The following is a 22,808-nucleotide window of genomic DNA, read 5'->3' as shown; positions in this document are numbered from 1 at the left end:
AACTGATAGTCATGGTTTATACAGCGCTATCCTTGTTGAAACAGGAGTCGAAAAGTCCTGCACTATATTTTCCTACAATGTATAAATCTCCTGTAATAATTAAATGAAGCACAACCAATCAATCGCGTTCCCGAACGGAAGGTATAGCGGAGAGTCAGCGATTAAATGGCTGTGCTTCAATTAGTCATTACAGGAAATTTATGCACCGTAGGAAAAAATGGTACAGGACTTTTCAATTCCCTTATCAACAAGGGTAACGCTTATAAACCGTAACTACCAGTTCTGTTACACCCTGTACACGTTTGTTTTAGTCAAGCAATCTTGTTTTCAGTGTCTTTTTTTCAGTAGTGTCGAAAACATATGATCAATTCATCGAAATTATTTTGTTAACAATTTTTTTATTAAACAACAAGCGACAGCTATAACCTTGTGGAGGTCGCTCAAGAGAATGACCTTGATGTGTCAATGTCAAGGTGAACCGTGGGTCCCCTAACCCTTAGTTTGATCAAATATATTAATCTTGTGTGGTATTACATTAATTATTTATGATAGGTAAATAGTACTTAAATATAAATTATTTACTGCAGGAAAATTGAAATTATAATCACATGTAAATAATATACCATGTAGACACATAAAGTATTATATACATTTTATATATTTACGATAAAAACTGATATCACACTTATTATATAGATAGTTTACATTTACTAAGAATTTAATAAATTAAAATACAGTCATAATTTGTATTTTATTAGAAAAACATTTTTTTCTGATAATTTGGTATACTTTAACGCATAATGTGCATAATAAATAGTAGTGCATACTCATAAATTTCTAAGAATGAATATATTAATGTAAAATTATTATATCCAAAAGATGGAAATATACGGTAGTGTCCTTCGGTGTAAGCAGGGCTTCTATTATAAGTTAATTAAGTATATATTATAAAAGATATATTCCTTGGTAAATTCTCCATATGTATCAGGGAGATAAAATATCCCATGCTTATGTTGTAAAAATTAATAAAGATATCAAAACATTTATGGAACACCTTTTTGGTATTTAAGAGCTAGACTGTCTGAAGGATGTGGCACTTTAAGTTCTTTCATATCAATCGCATGTCCAGTTAAGGGACAGCTATGAAAACGCCTTTTCTTTTTGTAACCTTCTACATACACATCCTTTTCTTGCTTAATAATACTTCGAGGAAAATAATGAATGCGTTTTCTTTGCTTTGTAGCACAAGGTGGTATTGTTACAACTAAGTCATCTCTGTGAACTTTTCCAGAGAATTCAGGAAATAGCCTGTCATTCAATTCATAACATTGAAGAGATCCAGAAGATCGAGGATCCAGCAGTGTGTAATTAGAACCATGAGTATCAAAATAATTCTGTTCGCGAAATTTATTCAACTCTTTCACTTTTTCAAAACCATCTTGTGGCTCTTCCCCTTCGTCAGGAATATGATTTTTGTATCTGTCACGACAACATCGATCGCATGTATGAATTCGATCTGCTTCTTTAGGACAATGTTTTTGTCCTTTATGTAATCGACAGCAACAATATGATTGATCAATGTCTGATAAGCATACCGATTTCTTTTTTTTTAAAGAGTTTTCTTCGTCAGTCAATGATTTTTTTGAGACTATTGTTTTCTTTGCTAAAGGTTTGACTGTCGAGGACTTATCAGAACTAAGCTCTTTATTCGTAACTGTCCCTCTTGTTGGGACTTCTCTTTGCCAATAGACTTTAGTATTTCTACTCGCCCATGTACTATGTTTTGATGAAGGTTCTTTTTCAGAAGTAATTTTTGTATCCTTATTTCCAAATATACAGTGTTTGGATGTAGAAATTTCTTTTCTATCCCTTTTGCAAGGTTTTAATGTATCACATATCACTGACTTTGATTCCTGAGATTTCTCATTTAATGTCCTTTCAAGAGAATCTTCTGACAACAAACAACCTGCTGTGTATCGATCTGTGACTAATTCAGGTTTGTTGATTGATTGACATAGTGTTCGTAAGCACGTATCTGAATGAAGTCTACACGAATCAGAATGTAAGGATGTGACTTTGCTTTGAACATTACGCAGGAAATAAGATCTAGGTGTATAATTTATTTTTTGAACTCGTCTATATGTCTCACAACTGATTGGTGGAGATACATAATCTCCATTATCAAGTCTCAGTTCATTCTTACCAATACATTTACTGTTTGTTTGGTTATTTACTTCGATTGGCACGTCACAACAGCAAGAGAAATGATTATTTTGTGTCTGAGGAATATGTTTTGGCTTTGAGGATCTGCCATGTACTTTTCTAGTATCGTAACAACAATAGCACTCTTTAACGGGCCTTCTAAAAAGAATGGACCTTGAATGTCTTTTTGTTGATGCTATAAGTACTCGTCCAACTGAAGTCATATCAGGGGCTGAGGCAGATCTATATGTTGGCGATGCCCAAAAATAATCTGGACACAAAACTCCCTTTACTCCACTGGAGTCATTTCTCATTTGCCAAACGTCAGAACCTATGTTTAATAAAACGTCCTGGGAACGGGATCTACAAATACAGTATTAGAAGTTACATAAATTTATATGAAACATTGTGTAAAACAAATATGAAAACATTGAAAAATACATGTGAAAATTTGATTCTTACATATCATTTAAATTTATGACCTGCTCAGCGTCATTGATGTTCTTTAAATTCTCTCTGGATTCTTCAAATAAAATATCGCCTCTTCTTCGTAAATTTTCAATTCTTTGTGTGAAAGAGAATTCCATAGACTAATAACAGTAAAAACTAATAACATTTACTAAAATCAATTAATTCATATTTTCAGTGTTTAATTGAAAATATTTCAATGAACATGATGAACAGATCTCTTATATGCACTATCATCGCTGTAATTTTGAAATTATTTTAAAGTAAATTTCAGTACATGGTTACAAATATTTGGAAGAATTTGTGTAAATTTTTATATATTTCTAGAACACTAATAACATTTACTTCATTACTAATTTATTGTATTGCGTTATATCTCAATGTACACTCTAATGTCTAATGCATAAATAACTTCTGAGACTTTATGTGAAATTATGTTTTTTATACAGAGAAGTTGTATAATTTTATCTAGCAAATTATATTTCATATAACAATTTGGTTTATTTCTGTTTAGTTCTGAATCATCTGAAATAGAGAGTTAACAAGTAATTAATGCAATAAAGAAGTTATATTCTTGCTATTGAAATACAAATATAGTAATTGTATCTAATGTAAGACTACAAGAGTATGAAATATTTCTGATTAAAAATATTATTTAAATTTTGCATCTAATGAGATTAATATAACTATTTAAGTACATTTAATTTGCAATAATGCGATTCTTTTAGTGTTAGCAGCATTATTTATTGTAAAATGATTACAGTTTGGTGTTTTTTTTTTTATTCGACATGTCAATATCGATGTATAAACAATTTTAAAATACCGGAAGTCCGATGTGCTATCTACTACTCGAATCAGATTATACCTCAAGAAATATGCGTAATAAAATCGTAACGTAATTCTAAGTTATTTTTATAGGACATTACAGGCATCAATTGTCTCCGTAAAATGTAATAATTATCACCATTTTCATTCATAATTTATAAAGAATTCGGCATTTAGTGAATCTAACCTCACAATGAATGAGCGCCTCTTACCTCAAATATCTTCACGCTGCGGTACTTCTCATTCTTGCACTTGCAAGCTTAATGAAAATTTCAACGTTCCATAAACGTTATATGGCCATATATTTCCACTAAATTGTATCCTCGTTCATGAAATAAGTCTAAATTTGACGAGCGTCCTCTGTAAACAAAAACTTAACAGTGTTACCACAATCCGAACGCCGGTTTTTCTACGCGCGTTTCTTCCCGCGATTGTAAGTTTATAATTCAATAATGCATTACATTTTCTCTATCTCATGTGATAAATCAATACTTTTATAAATAAAGGAGAAATTGTGGATGTTTATTTTCATCTAAAATTTGACCGTTGGAAGACGCGGTAATTCAGAAGCGGTAATAGTAGTTTAGTGCCGCCATGTTGGATCGACACTCAAGCTCGGCGTACGTTAGAATGCGCTCAGGATTGGAGTAAATTTAATTTAATTAGGATTACCTCTATTTTTGCTGCAGTGTATTATTTTGACACCAGTTTAACAGCAGATTAGTGGGATAAAAATGTGAATATGATGATTGTAAAGGAGATAGTTTTATTGGAGTGATAAGTAATTGCGTCTCTAGCCTAACGGTCGGTTTGAGGTTATAAACGCTAACGATCATTGTGCCTGGAAAAGGCGGTTGTTCAACGTTCCTACGAGGTAAAATGAACTTTTCCGATGATCATGGAGTCCAGGGATCGCTCCCTCAATTTTCCGAGCTGACATCCAGGTCAGGTTCGGTATCCAACGCGGGATTTACCAGTAGCGGCGCCCTGCAGGTGCATAGTGCACAGGGTGCTATTTATACTACCGCGGTGGGATCCAATCAACAGAAACAACAAATTTTGGTAGGTATATTTTTTAACATTCTTTTATTACTGAGTACTTCTCTAGAATGTGTAGGCGATGATTAGATTTGCTAAGTACATTTGATGCATTGCTTCCGTATAGGTGAATCCTCAAAACAAATATCCTGGAACGATACTAGCATGGCCCGATCCCAGTACTTTGATGCAACTGTGTGGGAAGGAGGGTATACAAGCCATCAACATTCCAAATTATAGTCAAAATAATGCCACGATACTCAGCGTTCAGCCAAATAGTTTACCTGTAAGAATCATACCTAATGTGTATTTACCAGCAACATCGCAATCTGATGTTAAAGAAGATATGGAAATCAGGAATGATTCCGATAGTGGGCCTGCTACGACAGTAAGGATTAAATAATTCAACTTTGCAATAAGTTAATTTGTGACTTGTAATTGTATATGTGTATGCTTTCCTACAGGGATCTCATATAAATCTGCAGCAGCAGGGTGTAGCAATGGCTGAATATTTACAAAAGTTGCAAGCAACTACACTTCCCTTAACGTTGCAGCAATTAATTAAGTTACAGACTGAACAGGTCAAAAAAGAAAAATTAGAGGAAGAGCAAAAGTTGGAACAGTCACAGAATATACTTAATATTCCTAGTGTTCCAGTGTTTAGAAATGTTCAAATGCAAAATGGGAATCATTTTATGAATTCTGATCAGATGATGATTGCAATCAATCCTAATGAGTTGAATGCTCAGATTGATAATCAGCAAGAATCTGACGCCAGTGTACAAACAATTAAAGTAGAGCAACAAATACAAACAGACTCACCGAAGACAGAGAAGAAGATGAAATTTAGAGCGAAAACTGGTGAAATTAAAATTACCGTTGCCTTAGATGGTTCTACATTGTATTGCTGTCCTGAATGTAATCTTGCTTTTGCCGATAAAGGGGACATCGAGCAGCACATTCAAGGTCACATACAGGTAATTGAATTTTTATTGTTTAATATTCATAATAATTTTTTATCATTATTATGTGAGTGATACATAACGTAAATTTTATTACAGGAAAGGAAATATCAATGTAAAGAATGTGGAGCTATGTTGAAAAGAAAAGAGCATTTGGATCAACATATGCGTGGTCATTCCGATGAACGGCCATTCAAGTGCCCCGTTTGTCAGAAAGCATTTAAACGTAATGAGCATCTTACTAGGCATTACGTTATACATTCTGGAGACAAAAATTTCTCATGTTCGGTATGTCAAAAGGCGTTTTCAAGAAAAGATCATCTAAATAAGCACACGCAAACTCATCTTGGTATTAGGAGGACCAAAGCAAAGAAAGATGCACTCTTTGCTGATAATAAAGAGGCTTTTGAGAAATTATCGGAGATGGCGGTAATACCTAAACAAGAAATGAATTTCGTTTTAAAAGATGGCAGCTTCGTGAAGCAAGATTCAAACATTCTTCAGCACATTCAAAGTCTACAGAAGGATCCAAACTTGATACACACCTTTTCAGCGTTTAAGGAACAAGCGATGAAAGAAGGAGCGATAATTCAGCAGCAAGCTGTTAATATGAATGAAATCTTACCGCAAAATGCGCGGTATCTTATGCCGTCTTAGCTTTAGGTTAAACGTATAAATTCCCAAAGCAATAAGACGGTAGCGAGCAAAATTATGTAGTTAATTCGGCAGGTTTTGATGGCTCTTTTAAGGGGTTGAATATGTTGTGAGACATACACTTAAGAATCTTCCAAAATTTTAGAAATATTTAAGCACACTCTTTTTGCTCGCTGTTACCAGAATCAAAGCTGAGCTCATGTTCAATTGCCAGCACACGGCGCGTGTGAAACTAATAAGATTTTCTTACTTAGCTTTAAGAATGATCACGAGTGGGCGGTACATATTGCCTTACGACTAGAGTTTCGATTAACAAGATCTCGAAATTTTATGCAAGAAACGACTGTACCTTTGGCTGTGATCAGGTACGCGTTCATTGCTCCATTGATCGTCAAATGGTAATTTTCCTTGTGCCACGAAATAATTATGATCCTTTTGGTACTAAAAGGTCAGGATAGCCTTGATCGTGTAACAACGGCGAACAATAAGATTACTTTAAGTACTACGGACTGTCCACGCATCACAGAATATATTAGACTATCGTTAGACTAGTTTTAAAGAATTAATAGTTTTTGAATGAATCTAGTCTACAGTCACAATATTAATATTAATATTGTAAATTGAATGTAAAGCCAGTAATACTTTGATCTGCTCGCGAATGGTAACACGTTAAATACGATTTCCTTTGTAAAAATCTATTAATGTAAACGCGTAGTCGACGATATATGACACCTTGAGATTTCTTTAATACACGACGTTGACTACAGCTGTTTGGTGACTCAACGAGATTGACTAAACTTAGATTTTATTTAAGGATATTAGATTCGCAATGTTTAAAATACTTGTAGAATTATTATCATGGGAAGAAACATTTTACGTAAGATTTTTTTAATTTAGTAAGAGCAGTACTTTTTACTCATTTCTGCACTCTGTGATTGTTTAGGAGAGTGCGAATGCTGTGCGATAACTGGTGTGTCGAGAGTACTTATGCCAATGACTCATCGAACTTCCAGTACTAATTTTTAATAGAAACTCGAAAGACAAGATCTGTCATGAGTTTTGTGAACTAGTTGCTCAGATCTGCCATATGAATGTTGTAAGTATGCTGTCAGCATACGAGAAGACCTGATCCGTCAGACATATTTGTAAATAGATATACCTAATCTCTCTCGATTTCTTTCTTTAAGTCGCACTATGTCATGCGTGCTGGCGCACTATTCAATTGATACTTAAGCAATTTTATGAATGGTGCGTGCCAATTCCAGGTGTGTAGGGAGTATCTATATGCAGTTTTTGTACCTCGTAAATAACTCGCGGTGCCAACATTAAAGGGACACTTCAGTGAAACTTTGGAAAAGTGAAAACTTCCTTTTTTTCGTGAACCTGATCTCAATGCCTTGTTCAATTTTTATTTCTTAACCCTACCAACGGTACAGAATCATTGGTACATTAGTTGTACAAATTTAATGCGGGATGTAATCTGAAGAAATATTTTGGCGAGACAAGATATCATACTTGTGAAAAAGTAGTGTATATCGAACTCTAAGTGTTAATAGTTGTAATACTTATATAATCTTTTTTTTTTAACGAGAAAATCACATTTTCCAAGTTCAATGAGGTTTCCCTTGATCGTGACCTATGAGAGCTATCTATAAGGTTTATTCCTTTTTTACAGCATTTATGTAAAAATAGGGGCAAAATTGTATAAATTTTAAAAACTCAGGCGCGTTATCGTAATGCGTTTGTTATGTCCTGAATTTGAATTTTAGGCATTTGAAAGAATGCCTATGTACTGTAACGAATGCATGTCAGATGCGTATGGAAAATCATTGTAAAGAGTCTTTTGGACGTCCTTCATCTATAATTTATTCGTGCAAGTGGTAACACCACGAAGCGCGTCGCATAATGATAGAACCAAAGACTTTACGCGTATATAAATGCCAGTATTTCACTGTGTTTCTCACTCTCTTCGATATCGTTTAGTTTTATCTACAAGCTGACGTTTCTCTACGGAGACCATATTTGTACGCGTCTCATTCAGGTTTATCTTAAAAGGGAGGTTTCCAGTTACTTCCGTTCCCTCTTAAATAGCCATTATTGCAGTGCTCGTGCATTTACGAAATGTTTTGCTGAACAAAACTATTGTTATGTACGATATGTACTGATTGCCAAAAAAAAAAAAGTGACATGTATTTTTCAGACCGAGATATTTTTGAATAAAATAAATGTAGTGAAAATCTGCACTGTTGTTCACGTTATGATCAAAGTTACGTTAAGAGCGATAATATTAATATTTTTCAAGTTTCCAGAACTTCAGCGGGTCAGATGTAAGTCCAATATCTTGTGTGTTACAGCGCATGCTGAAAAAATGTTAAGTCATTGATCTTTCAATTTTTCTAGGCATTTAAATTTAAAGATCTTAGCAGTTTTAAAAATTTATTTTCAGCATTACAAAGTTACAAAATTACAAAGCATGGATTTGACAAAAATATTGAATATCGAGCAGTTCACTATCGAACAGCATGAAAATCCATTTGGCAATTGCCTAAAATTGTTTACAATAACAGTTAAAAGGCAGGGCAGGTTATTATTACAAACCTATAATACTACAATTTTCTTGAATCATTACATCAGCTCGAATATCATGAAAACGTGTTTGCATAATAAGAACTTGATCACTTTTAAGTTCTGGCATAGACATTGTACTGCAGAAACTTATCTTTTTAACTCCTTTGTTGCCTGACGCACCGAATTTCATATGCATTATGCCGTGGAATATTTTATACGTAAAACTTATTTTAACTTATCTTTTATGGTTACTTCTATTTTCAAAGGAATATGAAACTAAGAACATATATAAGTTTCAGTCCTGGTGCTATAAATATGTTGGTTTCGTAAAATGGTTTCACTGCTTTACAAACTCAGACATTTTATGAGGACTCGTAAAACTTTTGAACTCTAGCGAAGTCCTTAAGAAATGCACCTACGGAATACCAGAATTAAAACCCTTCAACGATATCTGGAAATATCTTGGATTTGTCTTATGAACTTTTTAAGGCTTCGGAAACTTTGGTATAAACACCGAAAGTGAGGCCTAGGAGAGAACTGAGCCATTCTAAAAGATGGCGACCTAAAGTTACTGGGAGCTCAAAAGTAGGGGGCATGTTAACAGTTTCTACATCTTCGTCAATATCATCCTGAATTTCAAGGGGCTCCAAAGGTTCTAGATCATTCAGCCAGTCGTCGTTCGATATTGTAGGTGTTGTTTCTTTAGATGTGCCATGGGCAGTAGGTAATATGTTTGCCTCGGTTAAATCCTCCTTAAAGGATTTATTTTCTATCCGTTTTAAGCCAGGCAAATTTTTCGCTGCAGATGCACCCGTGTTTGCCCAGATCAATCGAATGGCTGCCAGGTATGGATCTGGGGCATCTTTCTTCAAAATTTTTTCTATATTGCTGGTATTTTCCGGCTTGCGGAAAACAAAGTTGTAGGTAGTCCTCAATTTTCCCAGCAGTTTATCCAGTGGTTTGGTATTATTTGTTTGTTCGTGGTAAGCGATTAATTCCTTCACAGGAAACAGCCTGGTGATCTCCGGTCTGCTCTGCGCTCCCATCAGGAGAATCTGCGGAATATGTTTAAAATTATTAGTATCGGTAATCCCAGACATCTGTATAATATTTAGATGTGGCTGCAATTAAAATGCGACGCAGTATTTTATATATTTTTTATTACAAGTCGCGTCACTTTCCTAAAGTGAGCAAAACTCAGTATATTAATACATTTTCATACTTTTTTAGAAAAAATACGCACGTATCCGTGAGAGTGATTGTAAATGGCGATTTTCTTATATGCAGGTATGTATATATATGTGTTTAAAAATGGATGGAGTACAAGTAGTTAAAAAAAAATATTCCACTTGGTTTAAAAATTTCAAAGTAGCACTTAAGATGTTATGAAAGTGTTATATATACATACCAAAAAGTCAAAATGTTTATAAAACTTTTGTCCAAATTTGGTGTACCGAATCATTTGACACTTTATCACGAGATTATGGAGGCTCTAAGGAAGAACGCGATGCTCGGGAAATTTCAATTTTTCGAAAAAAATTTGTATTTATCTCGGACAAGAACCAAAAAAAGACATTTCTTTTCGAATAATGAACTTTTACGAACATGGCGTTCTTCCTTAGGGCCGCCATAATAACGTGTTGAAGTTTCAGATAATTCGGTGCATCCAGTTTGGAGAAAAGTTTTATAAATATTTTCAGGTTTTTATACATCCCTATAGATACATAGAATGACCCTTTCATATCACCTTAAGGTGACGAATATTGGGGCAATAATTCGTATGTTTCCTTATTAATGGTAATGACTAATGCTTAATTAGGGATGGATGCCTGTCTTACATTTCATGTTTAACGAGATATTGCTCACTTTGAAAGTATACGTTTAATTTAAATTTATTATGTAGTTTGTAAATATCAATGCTTCTTCCCTAGTAGCACAAAATATTTGTCCTATATTATCTATATATTTAACGAAATTTGAAACATTTGCAAAACGTTTACTTTAGAATATTATCCCTATTATATTTATATAATATTAGCTCGATGTGTTTTCATAATATTTTTCTACCAGATATACAAAACATTTCGTTTCATTTTAATACAAGTATATTTTAAATATTATCTGCCGAATACATTATAAACGCTTTAAAAATATTTAAAATCAAAATCACGCGTTTTTTCTTATAATGAAATAGCGGAACTAAAATATTACAACAGTTTCTCGTGTTTTTTGATACCATTCGAAATGTCCGATAATAGTCGTTAAGTAAAAAATGTATTTTTATTACGTTAATAAGTTAAAAAAATATTTCTCTATGTTTATAAATTATTGAGACTAAATATGTCATTCAGATTTTCAACAAATATTTCAAATATCTTCGAAAGAAATCTACAAGAAATCTTAAAAAATCTGTCGCTTGAGATATTTAGCAAAGATTACAAAGAAATATTTAGAAATTATTCTATGCTACTAGGGTTGGCTTTCAATATCACTCTTACGATAATTAAAATTATGTTTTCTTCTCACAAATCAATCAATTCGACAACATAGAATATTGTCGAATTTTGACAATAATGTAGATACTGCAATGTTTTTCATATTTCGTATCGTGTAAGAGATGGCTGTCCCTTTTAATTATACCGAAATTGGAGTATAATCTATTATAATTAAATATGAATTATTACTTATCTTTCGTTAAAGAAGAAATGCTTTCAATTAGTAAAGAAAATTCGAAATTAATACTCACGCAGAACATGTAGCACCCGATCAAGGCAGTTTTCATGTTTATTTCGGAAAATCACAAGTGGTTATTTCAGAAAACGAACATGGACAATTGGAAGTCTTAACTTAGGAGGTTCACTTGACCGTTCTTTCTTACAGTTGCTTCACGAATCGACTGAAGGACTTTTTTATTTCAAAACCAATTTATAGGTACGTGCAGCTCAGAGGCGTAATAACGTAAAACCACATTCTATGATTAATTCACAGTAAGGTGCACCCAATTGCGTATACCTACGACAATGTGTACGGGCAAAATCATTGGCTCAGGATTACTCAATGAATTTGAAGTCACCGCACGTAATTTAGCTCCTCGACTTGATGGCATAAGCTTCTAAAGATTATAAATAATAAGTCGTTCCCATAGAATTTTTATCGCCCTAAGCATTACCAACAGAAAAATGTAATGCTTTATTTTTCTCAGGAAAATTGTCATCTGCGTTCGAAAACGTTCGTTTTATAGGATATTTAGACGCATCAACAAAAAGTATTAAAACTTTGGAAAGAATTTATAGTTTCTTTAATTGTTTACCTTGTGTAAAATCTGTTAAGGATTTACTTTTTTAATAAAAATTAAATTACGTATTGTTTACACTGCATTTATCGTCGTTACTGTTTTTAAGATTATGTAAGTGTACGTACAAGTTTGAAGAGCTAGGAATATCCAAAATATAATTATATAGAAATGAGAATCAATATACGTAAAATATTGCCAAAAAAATTATATTAGGCAGTTATATTGTAGTTTTATATTTTCTTGACGTAGTATATTTGCAATTTTTATGAGTGAGTCATACGGACTTGTCGAACAATGAGGTTTTGTGTGGAAAAAGTTTGGTATGGTCTTCTCAGAAAAGTTTAAGCATAAAACCACAAATTCGATGTGCAGTCCGAACAATAGTAGTCACGTATGAATAATGAGATATTTGACCGTTTAATCATTTCTCGATCATAACGGCATACATATTTTTAGGAATGTTTACTGTAAGTACTTTCTTGTTTATTAGTCGCACAAATAAGAATGATTGATATGTATGATGCGTGATATGGATGACTGACATCCTTTAGCACTGTGACCATGAACAGTTCATTGGCCTACATATAAGAATCTACTGTTGCACGCTATTCAATGAAAGCGTTAAAATTTTGATAGAATGAAATTAAGAACAATTAAAATGCGACGCAGTATTTTATATATTTTTTACTAAAATAGTTGCAATATAAAAATAAATAAAGAAACAAAAAAACAAATAGTAGTAGATCATGCAAATTTCGCATTATAACGTACATTTATAATTTTTGTACAAAATAAGTTTATGATTTTTAAGTCACTTCAAATTATTATTACTAACGTGAATTTAATAGAATAACAGTAGCGAACTCTAAATTTGAAATTTGCTGCATTTAGCTACTAATTTGATTTAAATTAAATGTTTATGGATATTCATTTATTTTTTTCGATTACAATTTATTCAGTAAACTAATCACTATTTATAGAGATATAAACAGCCACTATTTATACATAAGTACATATACATCAAAATTACAGGACAATATTATCCCATTAAACTCATACATTACAAAATCGAGAGAAATACTTATAAATTTTCTTTACTTTTATGATTTCTTATAAAAACAATTTTGTATAAACATAATTTATAGTTATTCTGGAAAAGACCCACATGACAAATGCTGTGTGATGTGACTGTACATTTCGCAATTATTTATTCAAATATATATATAATAAAATTAAACGACTTTTTAATCATTTCACAAAATAGATAGGAAATCCTTTTTGATCTTTCTCAAAATGTCAAAGCATTTCGCGTTGGATATTGAACAGATTTCTACATTCTTAACTGTAGAAACGAACACCCTTTCTATAAAAATGTTAATTATGCGCCTATGCGCATATACTTCTCACATACTTTTAGTGTTTTTCTCAAATTTAATCTCTTAATTACCCTTCAAGGCATAAAACGTAAGGGCACCACGAGTTTTAAATCCCTATTCAAAATGCTGCCAGGATCATCGAGATCTCGAAGAACCACCCCAGTCTTCATCTTGGCGTCTTCTCTAGTCAATTCTTGCTTTTCAGTGATCTTGGTTAGGATTCTCTTCAACTGTGGTCCAACTCCACCCTCTGATGAACTTTCTAGGAATTTCATGACATCATCCGAGTATCCTGCGTATTTCGCGAATCCTTGTTTCCTGGCATCCTTGCTGAGGGCGTCATAGAGACTTGCCAATTGTTGAAGCGAGGCCTTCAGCGGTACATTTGTTCGCTTTAAATAGTTGGTTAAACTTGGACGAGGTACCTGAACCACTTTTTCGCCCAGCTGGGAGAACCTGACAACAATAAAGGTCGCTTTTCATTATTTATACACAAAGTCTTGTAGAATGTTACCTTACTATTGGGTTGTTCGGAAAGTAATTTCGTTGTTTCCCAACGGAGGACTTCATTTTTTTTTTCACGGCCAACTTCACACTTAAGCCGCATAATCACTATATATTTTGACAGCTGATCTAGCAAAGCTTGCTTGTGAAAAAGTTTGATTGATTCAACGCAGTAGTTTTTGGTTGGTACCTTTTCAAATGTGGAAAGTGAAAAACGGCATTTTCGGCATATTTTACTTTTTTACTATCGAAAAGGTAAAAATGCTGTTCAAGCAAGAAAAACATTATCCGACGTGTATGGAGAAGATGTATTGACAGAACGCCAGGGTCAAAACTGGTTTGCAAAATTTCGATCCGGCAATTTTGATATCGAAGATGCACCACGTTCTGGAAGGCCACTTAAAGCTGATGAAAACACAATAAAGGCATTAATTGATGCAAACCGGCGAATAACAACTCGTGAAATCGCTGAGAGATTAAATTTATCGAATTCGACCGTTCGTGATCATTTGAAACGCCTAGGTTTAGTCTCAAAGCTCGACATATGGATTCCTCGTGTTCTTACGGAAAGAAATTTGTGTCATCGCATTGACGTCTGTGATTTGCTTCTCAAACGTCAAGAAAATGATCCATTTTTTAAGCGCATCATCCCTGGGGACGAGAAATGGGTTGTCTACGACAATGTTACACGCAAGAGGTCATGGAGTAAAAAAGATGAACCGGCTCAAAGAACTTCGAAGCCGAAATTCATCAAAAAAGGTGATGGTATCTGTTTGGTGGGATTTCAAAGGAATCGTTTTTTTTTTAGATTCTACCGAACAACACAACGATCAATTCTGAAGTGTACTGTCACCAGCTGGACAATTTGAATGATTCACTTAAACAGAAGAGACCAGCATTGATCAATAGAAAAGGTGTAGTGTTTCACCAAGATAATGCGAGACCTCATACAAGTTTCTTAACTCTCCAAAAGCTTCTACAGCTTGGATGGGATATACTGCCACACTCACCATATTCTCCAGATCTGGCACCTTCCGATTATTACTTGTTTCGGTCTCTACAAAATTTTGTAGACGGTAAAACCTTTCCTTCAAATGAGGAGGTCAAAAATCACCTGGATCAGTTTTTTGACAGCAAAAACCAAACATTTTATGAGCGTGGAATCATGCTACTGCCAGAAAGATGGCAAAAGGTATTGGACCGGGATGGACGATATATAATTCAATAAAATATTTATTCGCTGTAAAAAAATCGTCTTTCCTTTTCATAAAAAAAAAACGAAATTATTTTCCGAACAACCCAATATATCGTTCCTTGAAAAGTACATATCTTCAGGTCTGCCACATTAAATGGAATCAAAATATCGAGTGGGTAAAATAATTACCATCATTTTTTAAGTCAAACATCTTATTTTCAACTGCGCGAGGAGCAGGTTTAAATATTCAATATCATAATATTACTTTTCTCATTCAGGGGAGATCGGAACGTGATTTAGCAAGAATAAGAATAATTTTAAACAAGTGTAATCATGGTTCACCAAAAACAGTTTTCTGTCAGTGTTGTGTCTACAACCTCGGACGTGTAATATCAATATCGTTCAGGTTGACTTAAATGGAGATGCCAAGCATGAAATTTCGCCGAGTAGTATACAATTTACGATATAACGATTTTTAGTTCATTATTCCTGGCATTAACAAATCTTTGGTTTTAACGTTTAAAAGGTTGCATGTATATCTTTTGCAATTATACTAAAATGATTTGTTTTCCTTGATATTGTTCCTCCTAAAACGGAGTTTTATTACGAAAAATTACTAAAGGACTATTTAGTCCTTTAGTAATTTTCACTCTAAAATGTTTTTACAAGAAAAGTAACGCTACAGAAGTGACTTTTCCTTGTTCGTGTATGAGTTGGATTATTTTTTATAGTTATTTCGTTCTTTGACTAATATAAAGAGGGATTACTAAGTACACAGCGGCTATTTTAGAATATGTCAATCATTATAACCTGTTTTCATCTTCTTCCTCCTCGAGATTGTCCGCTTTATCTTGGCCGTCCACCTCTGAATTTATCGCCTCGAAAGGAGACGCTTCGATTCTCTTACGACTTTGCTTTTTAGGAATCCCTTGAGTGCCTTCCTCGTCGGCCGATTTATTTTTTATATCCTGAACAGAGTGTTCTTGATCCTCGTAAGGGTGGTCTCCAATACTTCCTGCCCCGTCCATTTCTTTACGACTCGACGAGCTCGTCACTTCCGGAACTAGCGTGCTTCCTGGGGCCTTCAAGTCCGAAATGCTTTCCACTGGGTTAACTTCGCTCATTTCTGGCAGTATTTCAGGAATCTCTTGGTTTTGCTCTGGGATCTCGAAATTGGTTTCCGGCGTCGCGTAATTTACCTCGGCTTCCTCTTCGTTTATTTCTGGAGTTTCTTGGTTGACACCTGGAGTTTCTTGGTCACCAGCCGGAGTTCCTTGATCGAACGCCAAAATTCCTTCATCGCTGGCTGGAATTCCTTGGTCCGGTGATGGAACTTCATGTACCTCCGAATCCTCGCTAGAGGGAACCCAAAGTTCTGTCTTCTCATGTGAGACTCCTTGTTCGGTGGATGAAGTTTCTCGATCGATAATCTCTCGATCGGTGACCGGAATCTTTGTTTCAGGTACAGAACTTTCTTGACTTCCTGTGAGATTCTCTTGATTTTTAACAGGCATTTCTTGGGTAAATGTGTTATTCTCAGTGATAACATGGACCAGTATTGTTTCTTCAGTCGTTTTATTGGTGTTCACAGATATTGCTGGGGTGTATGGTCGCACGGTGATTTGCTCTTGACTAGGAAGATGTGAACTTGTGGAAGGCGTTGATAAATTAGATAGTTGTGATTCTTCGAACTGCTGTTGTTTCAATTGCTCTACGGTGTGGAATATCACCTACGAATATTAAAATAAATGTAAGTACAGGTATAAATAGCAATAATATTAAATGCATGTTGAAGTAATTTATTGGTACCGTCAAACGGGGTGAATCGGGTTACAGGGATTAATCGGTCCAAACCGCATTTAATTTTAAAATTCTCGAACATTATTCTTAGTTTTGAAGTCACCCAGGCAACCCATGAAGGGGAATATACGTAAATTAATCGTCTAAATTAGGTCTATAGGTTAAGCAAATGTATATCGTCTATCGTCCACCTAAAAAAATATCTAAAGAATATATNATATTTACTTATTTCTTGACGCATACAAAATATATTATAGCTCTAGTAGACATATGTCAAAGGTTAATCAATATCGTTGAAAATACGTTTAAGAAAATAAAAAGACACCTCATGTAACCCAACATTTTTCATACATACTTAATGTTTATATCTAAATTCCAACTTGATAAAACTTAATTTCGTCCATACTTTGATTTTTTGTTTACTTCCTCTTTGGCTGGTAACCATACGTCATGATTTTTTGCCACTGTGTAAATTATTATGTACTACCAGGCACCGTATGTAGTATAATATACTTATAGTGGACGTACAAATTAGGATATAAGTATAGAAAACTTACATTATCTACGATATGCATACTAAAAATATCCCGTGAATATATATGTAAACCTTTTTCACCTATTTTTTTATACCTATAAAAAGAATATATATCAAAATTATGGTCCGCTCTATAAATTATTTATCAACAGCATTCAAGAATATTGATCAGTTATTGGTCCGATTCTAAAATTGGAACTAATTTGGTAAAAAATAAAAAAGTTATTAACACAAATATTTTAAAATCGTTCCTATTGGCCCCGTTTGACGATATTTTCCGCGGATAAATAATAACGTTTTTGTATGTACTGATCAATTGAACAAACCTGCATTCCAGCTGGTAAATAGGAATCCGTGAACACAGGGGTTGAAAAGGCTGGTGGTTTCCTGGCCACACCAGCGATTGCCTGTAATAATTTTGGGTATTGAGTTCCTTTAGCTGAATAATTTAAATAAATAATATGAATAGGTTTTAGTAGCGTTCAAATGTTAAGGTGAAACGGAACCCGTCGAGAAACTTAATAGATGTCGGAAAAACAAATTCTTCAAATATACAATCTAAATCAACGCGCCACGTTATCGACGTTAATATATATATGTCCGACATAGAACAAGTACATATAGTATACGTATATAAGATATTTGGCATAAACATATATACGTGTAATAGATGTATACAAAAACATACGGAATGTGCTGTGGCATATACAAATGTCCGCGCCGTCTGCAGACAGTATACGTATGTTTGAACATTCATCATCCATATAATATACATGGATGAGTATGTATATTATACGTAAACGAGATATATGGTAGACGTATGTATGTATACTAGACGTATATAAGATATCTGACATAGAACGTATGTACGTATAATAAACGTAAATAAAAATTTCAACAGATGGTATATCTATTTTCAAAAGTTTAACAGCCGTATACTAGACATATTTTTCATATATGATATTATACGTATTTTATACGTATATAAGACGTATTCAAAATGTAGGTGGAATAATTAAAAAAAGTATCATTTATTTTGCACCAAATGCATTTTTTTAGAAACAATTTACCACGATTTGTTCAAGGACCTGTAGGATATACAAATATCTGACACTTAATAAATTCCCATGGTGGTGGCTGGGATTCGAACTCGAGTTATTTAGGTAACTGCCTATAGTTTTACTTTTAAATTTGTTTCTTTAACAGGAGGTACTTATACAAATATAATTTTTATAACAATTTATAAAAATACATCGAGTATCCTAGATACAATATAGTCTAGTGTCTGCTCTAAGTGAGCTTTACCTAACTCTACCCCTGTTCGTTCGCAATCTTAAATCTTAAATCTACGTTTTGCACATATCCGATCAGAGATTGTACTTGACACCGTGTTTCTTGATTGGTATTATTGAGTTGTTGAAGGTAAACGATTTAGAAAAAACCTTCTTAGGACAATTTTACAAGAACTTGTTCTTGTATGTATGTTTCTTAGTATTTTGTGTGGTTCTTATTTATTATTGTCATATTAACGTTGCGCTATTGGTCTTTCGGTGTATTGAAAATTCTGAGGGTTTGGTACGGTAATCTATGTTTGAATCTGAATGGTAAATTATTGCTCCTTATATCAGCTATATGTTCTATAAGCTCATTGCCCTTCAATCTATGTTCGTAGAATGTGTTTCCAAGTTCATGGATGACATCATTAATATACTTAATATTAGCAGTCTCATGAAGTTAAGTAATTCTAGTGTATCTACTTGCGTTTAGTATTAACCTGAGGCACTTATTTTTAAATACTTGTAAGTGATGTATTGTACTCGTAGTTCGAGCCGCATTGCACCAAACGGGTGCTGCATATAATATTATTGGTCTCATTATCATTTTATAAATTAATTTCTTGTTCGGTGTTGAAAGTGGGGAGTTCTTAATCATGAGTGGGTAAAGTTTCCGCTGAATTCCGTACGCTTTTCATAACGCTTCCTTTATGTGCCTATGAACCTTAGGATCTAAGTGCATTCCTAAGTATCTTACCGAATTTGTATGTGTTGTTTTATGATCATGTACCGTAATGGATTCGAATATGGTCACATCTTTAGATTTTTTAGCAAATACAATAACTTCGGTCTTGGCAGCGTTAAGCGTTATTTTCCACAGGGAATAGTACCGTTCCAATAAATTCATGTGACTTTGAATCTGTTTTGCTGCAACCACTGCACTGAATAAGTAACAATATATGGCTGAATCATCTGCGAATGAGGCTGTTTTTGTTTGAGGAAATGTTGGCAGATCATTAATGTATATGATAAATAAGTTTGGTCCTACTACTGATCCCTGGTGTAATACGTTACATACAAATGCACGTTAAACAGAAGTATATTATACGTTTACTAAACGTATTTCATTGGTGAAAATGTGGTTGCTCTAGTAACGTATATAATACATATATCAAACATATAGGAAAATAATGTATATGTAAGTACTTAAAATATATGTATATTTTACGTTCGTTACAGGTCAATTTTTCGTCCTTTAATATACACACAACATACATTTATTAGATGTTTTTAGCATGTGTAATACTTCAGATATAAGTACTTGTTAAATAGAGATATATTATACGTTTACTAAACATATTTAATTAGTGAAAATTTTTATGTTGCAGTAACAGATTTAATACATATAATGCACATATAAATTCCAATAGAATATTTTGGATATTCCGTGAACATATATTATACGTATATTTTTAACTTCTCATACACTGAAACATCCCATAGATATGAAAACATTCTATGTACGTATATTAGAGATTTTGTTCTGGGTGGGGGACAGCCATGGCACACAATATTGAAAAGTGTATTGAATGTTATATTGTATATGTCGTTTGAGTAGTATGATTATAAAGAGATCGAAGTGAAACTGAAATCCCCCGGATTCATGATTTATATACTCTAATCGATTGCAGGGCCTTTTGCAGCATTCAGTGCTAACTAAATGTTCACTCTGAGATCGCATGCACTATATGTGTTACCTTCATCTTAGCACAGAAGTTCCCAAGACACCTCTTTTGCTTTTATCGCGTTCAAATGCGCGTATCTCTATCACTAAAAGGTTCTAAATTATGCAACGTTTCTGACACTTTTGTTTCTTCCATTAAGTCTTCAATAATTGTATTCTTCAATACTGATCGAAATATCTGAGCACGACTAATTATCTTAGTCCTAGTTTAGACTGAGTGAAATCCTTTTTCCTTTTAAATTCAAATTTTAAAAGTGTCAGGATTTTTCTTAGGTACTTTCGAGTCATGTCCTAAGATTTAAGCCAGTTAAATGGAATACTCTTTAAAAAAAAGTTTTATTCGAATCGATTGGTTTGGGGAGGGTTGTACTTTACTTTAATGAATAGCAATATCAAATGATGTTAATAGTCGGATATATTCCGGGATAATTATTTTTCATGTAGAATAGGCGGATGCGAGGTCAATAACCTTCTATGCGGCCTTGAATGCTCTTGAGTCAATGACATTTAGTCAGATGAGAATCAGTACAGTGAAAATTCTAGGAAAAGTAAATTGTAAATGTTATAAGTATATCATAAAGGTATTGTTTTTCCATTGTTCTAAAAATTATAATTTGGGTTGCTTAAATGAAAAATCCAGGAGTTTTTAACACTCCTTCCCACGTTCTCCCAGGTGACCATTATTTTCTGCTGGAGCATTTAATATGGAACCCACGTTCCTTTATAAAATCAGTAGAAATTCTAAACGTTTGCCTCGAAAACAAAGAATATAATTTTGACCAATTTTTGGAATGTGTTATGTCTAGCGGTATTTAACAATTCTGACGCCCCAAATACGCTTGAAATTGAATAAGTATTTTGAAAACTTCTAAAAATTGTCGATTTAAATACAGGTATGCCTTCAACTAAATTTTTCAGAAGCGTACTCTCTGGTTTTTAAAACAAATATTAAATGTTTAATCACTTAAGAAGGGATTTATACTTGTTAAATTGATTTAATTCCCCGGTAAGTAAAGTATTTCACGCGTTTTCGAGGAGACTTACCAGGAAACTGTCTCATTATCTTTGTTAAGAAATGGAATAAAAACTTGTAGATTCATATTTAAAAGCCACATTGAACCATGTTATGCATGATATGCGGATTTGTGACCGATTTTGATTTTATCCACATGCTTACAATAATATGACTTGGCATGTCGATATAAACATTCAACCGGTCTTGCATGTTTAATTTTAGAATCACTCTAATTCCGCTTAACTTACCTCCCGGAGAAGCAAGAAGACGAGTACATGGCAGAAGGTGATCTTCATGCTGATCTTAATAACGAGATTCTAAATTATAACTATTATTTATAAACGTTGTTGGAGTAGAATTATTAAGGCGATTCCTTTAGTATCAGAGTAGATCAGTGTAGATTCCGACAGAACAAGGTTTGCGGTACGACAGGTGAACAGAGACTGGTCTTGAAAAGTTTGTAACGGTTCCAGGTCTTCCCGGTCGTACGCCCACGAATGCATAGGTATGTGTAATCACATCCGTACGTATGTGTGCGTATGTGCACGAACGCGGACGCGGCCGTGTGCGTACAAAGGCACACCAAAGCGCTGGTTAAGTATTAATTGTGGCGCGCAAGAGATGCGTGCACAGGGTACACGATGTCCTTAGGAACGCAAAGTAAGTCGGATTGGTCAGCACGTGATTGGCTTACCGAGCCAACTGGATGGACTTCATTGGTCGAGGGTGAGTTTTCTTTTCGCTACGTGGTCGAACGACCTCACCGTTAAAAAAGGAAGCGAACGGCGCCCTTCCTTGGATCGGTGTCCTCGAAGTGTGGGATGCATCTCAAGGGCATGATGTCGCCCTTCGATGTTTCTCCCCCACCACGAGTGTTTACCGTCACGTGATCAGGTTGGTACCAGAGAGGGGGAACTGGCCGACCAAACAGGGGAGACTGAGGTCAATTGTAATACGAGCCAATCGTAACAAACGTGATTCATTTTTTCTTTAAACATGGAAAGTGCTTGGAAGTGCACAGTGGAAGGTTTCCGTTAACGGTATGAATGTCTCGCAGAAATTTCATATTTGTTAGGAAAATGTCAAGTAGCCCAGGCGAAGTGAAATATTTAAAGTTGCATATTTCTGTATTAAATGTACCATTCGGTTTTTGTTCATAGCTTAAAAAACGCAGAAAAATGGTCCAATCTCGATGACCTGGTTAAGGTGAAGTGAAACACGTCGAGGAACTTGATCGACGTCGATAAAGAAGATTTTTCTAAATGCCTACGTTGCCGACGTTCGTTTTTATATTGACCGCTGTGTCGAATTATATTGGATATTGTACCAAATGGCATACTTCACTTGTCGTTT

The 22,808-nt window shown here is 34.1% G+C and overlaps 4 protein-coding genes across 5 annotated transcripts; 1 reads left to right on the top strand and 3 right to left on the bottom strand.

Annotated features, from left to right (window-relative positions):
- Positions 1-645: 645 nt before the first annotated feature.
- On the bottom strand, positions 646-3,868 carry LOC105696104. 2 transcript variants are annotated; one of them, XM_012418291.2, is made up of 3 exons: positions 3,708-3,868; positions 2,665-2,909; positions 646-2,565 (listed from the first exon to the last, which is right to left on the bottom strand). In XM_012418291.2, exons 2-3 carry the CDS (start codon positions 2,787-2,789, stop codon positions 1,044-1,046), a joined length of 1,647 nt encoding a protein of 548 aa, XP_012273714.1. In that variant the 5' UTR covers positions 2,790-2,909; positions 3,708-3,868; the 3' UTR covers positions 646-1,043. The 2 variants fall into 2 exon arrangements, with proteins under 2 accessions (XP_012273714.1, XP_012273713.1); XM_012418290.2 differs by having other exon boundaries at positions 2,665-2,792.
- Positions 3,869-3,975: 107 nt separating this feature from the next.
- On the top strand, positions 3,976-7,506 carry LOC105696105 (gastrula zinc finger protein XlCGF48.2). The gene is made up of 4 exons (XM_012418292.2): positions 3,976-4,557; positions 4,661-4,921; positions 4,998-5,510; positions 5,595-7,506. Exons 1-4 carry the CDS (start codon positions 4,375-4,377, stop codon positions 6,150-6,152), a joined length of 1,515 nt encoding a protein of 504 aa, XP_012273715.1. The 5' UTR covers positions 3,976-4,374; the 3' UTR covers positions 6,153-7,506.
- A 1,183-nt stretch (positions 7,507-8,689) lies between these two features.
- On the bottom strand, positions 8,690-11,602 carry LOC105696080. Its single transcript, XM_012418249.1, has 2 exons — positions 11,464-11,602; positions 8,690-9,772 (listed from the first exon to the last, which is right to left on the bottom strand). Exons 1-2 carry the CDS (start codon positions 11,497-11,499, stop codon positions 9,191-9,193), a joined length of 618 nt encoding a protein of 205 aa, XP_012273672.1. The 5' UTR covers positions 11,500-11,602; the 3' UTR covers positions 8,690-9,190.
- A 1,722-nt stretch (positions 11,603-13,324) lies between these two features.
- Positions 13,325-21,872, bottom strand: LOC105696084. The gene is made up of 4 exons (XM_012418261.1): positions 21,704-21,872; positions 17,749-17,829; positions 15,898-16,817; positions 13,325-13,844 (listed from the first exon to the last, which is right to left on the bottom strand). Exons 1-4 carry the CDS (start codon positions 21,749-21,751, stop codon positions 13,463-13,465), a joined length of 1,431 nt encoding a protein of 476 aa, XP_012273684.1. The 5' UTR covers positions 21,752-21,872; the 3' UTR covers positions 13,325-13,462.
- Between the last annotated feature and the right edge of the window lie 936 nt (positions 21,873-22,808).

The sequence above is a fragment of the Orussus abietinus genome, unplaced genomic scaffold, assembly GCF_000612105.2.
Source record: "Orussus abietinus isolate OABI.00-Male unplaced genomic scaffold, Oabi_2.0 scaffold105, whole genome shotgun sequence".
NCBI lineage: Eukaryota > Metazoa > Arthropoda > Insecta > Hymenoptera > Orussidae > Orussus > Orussus abietinus.
This window is presented reverse-complemented; position numbering and strand designations above follow the sequence as displayed.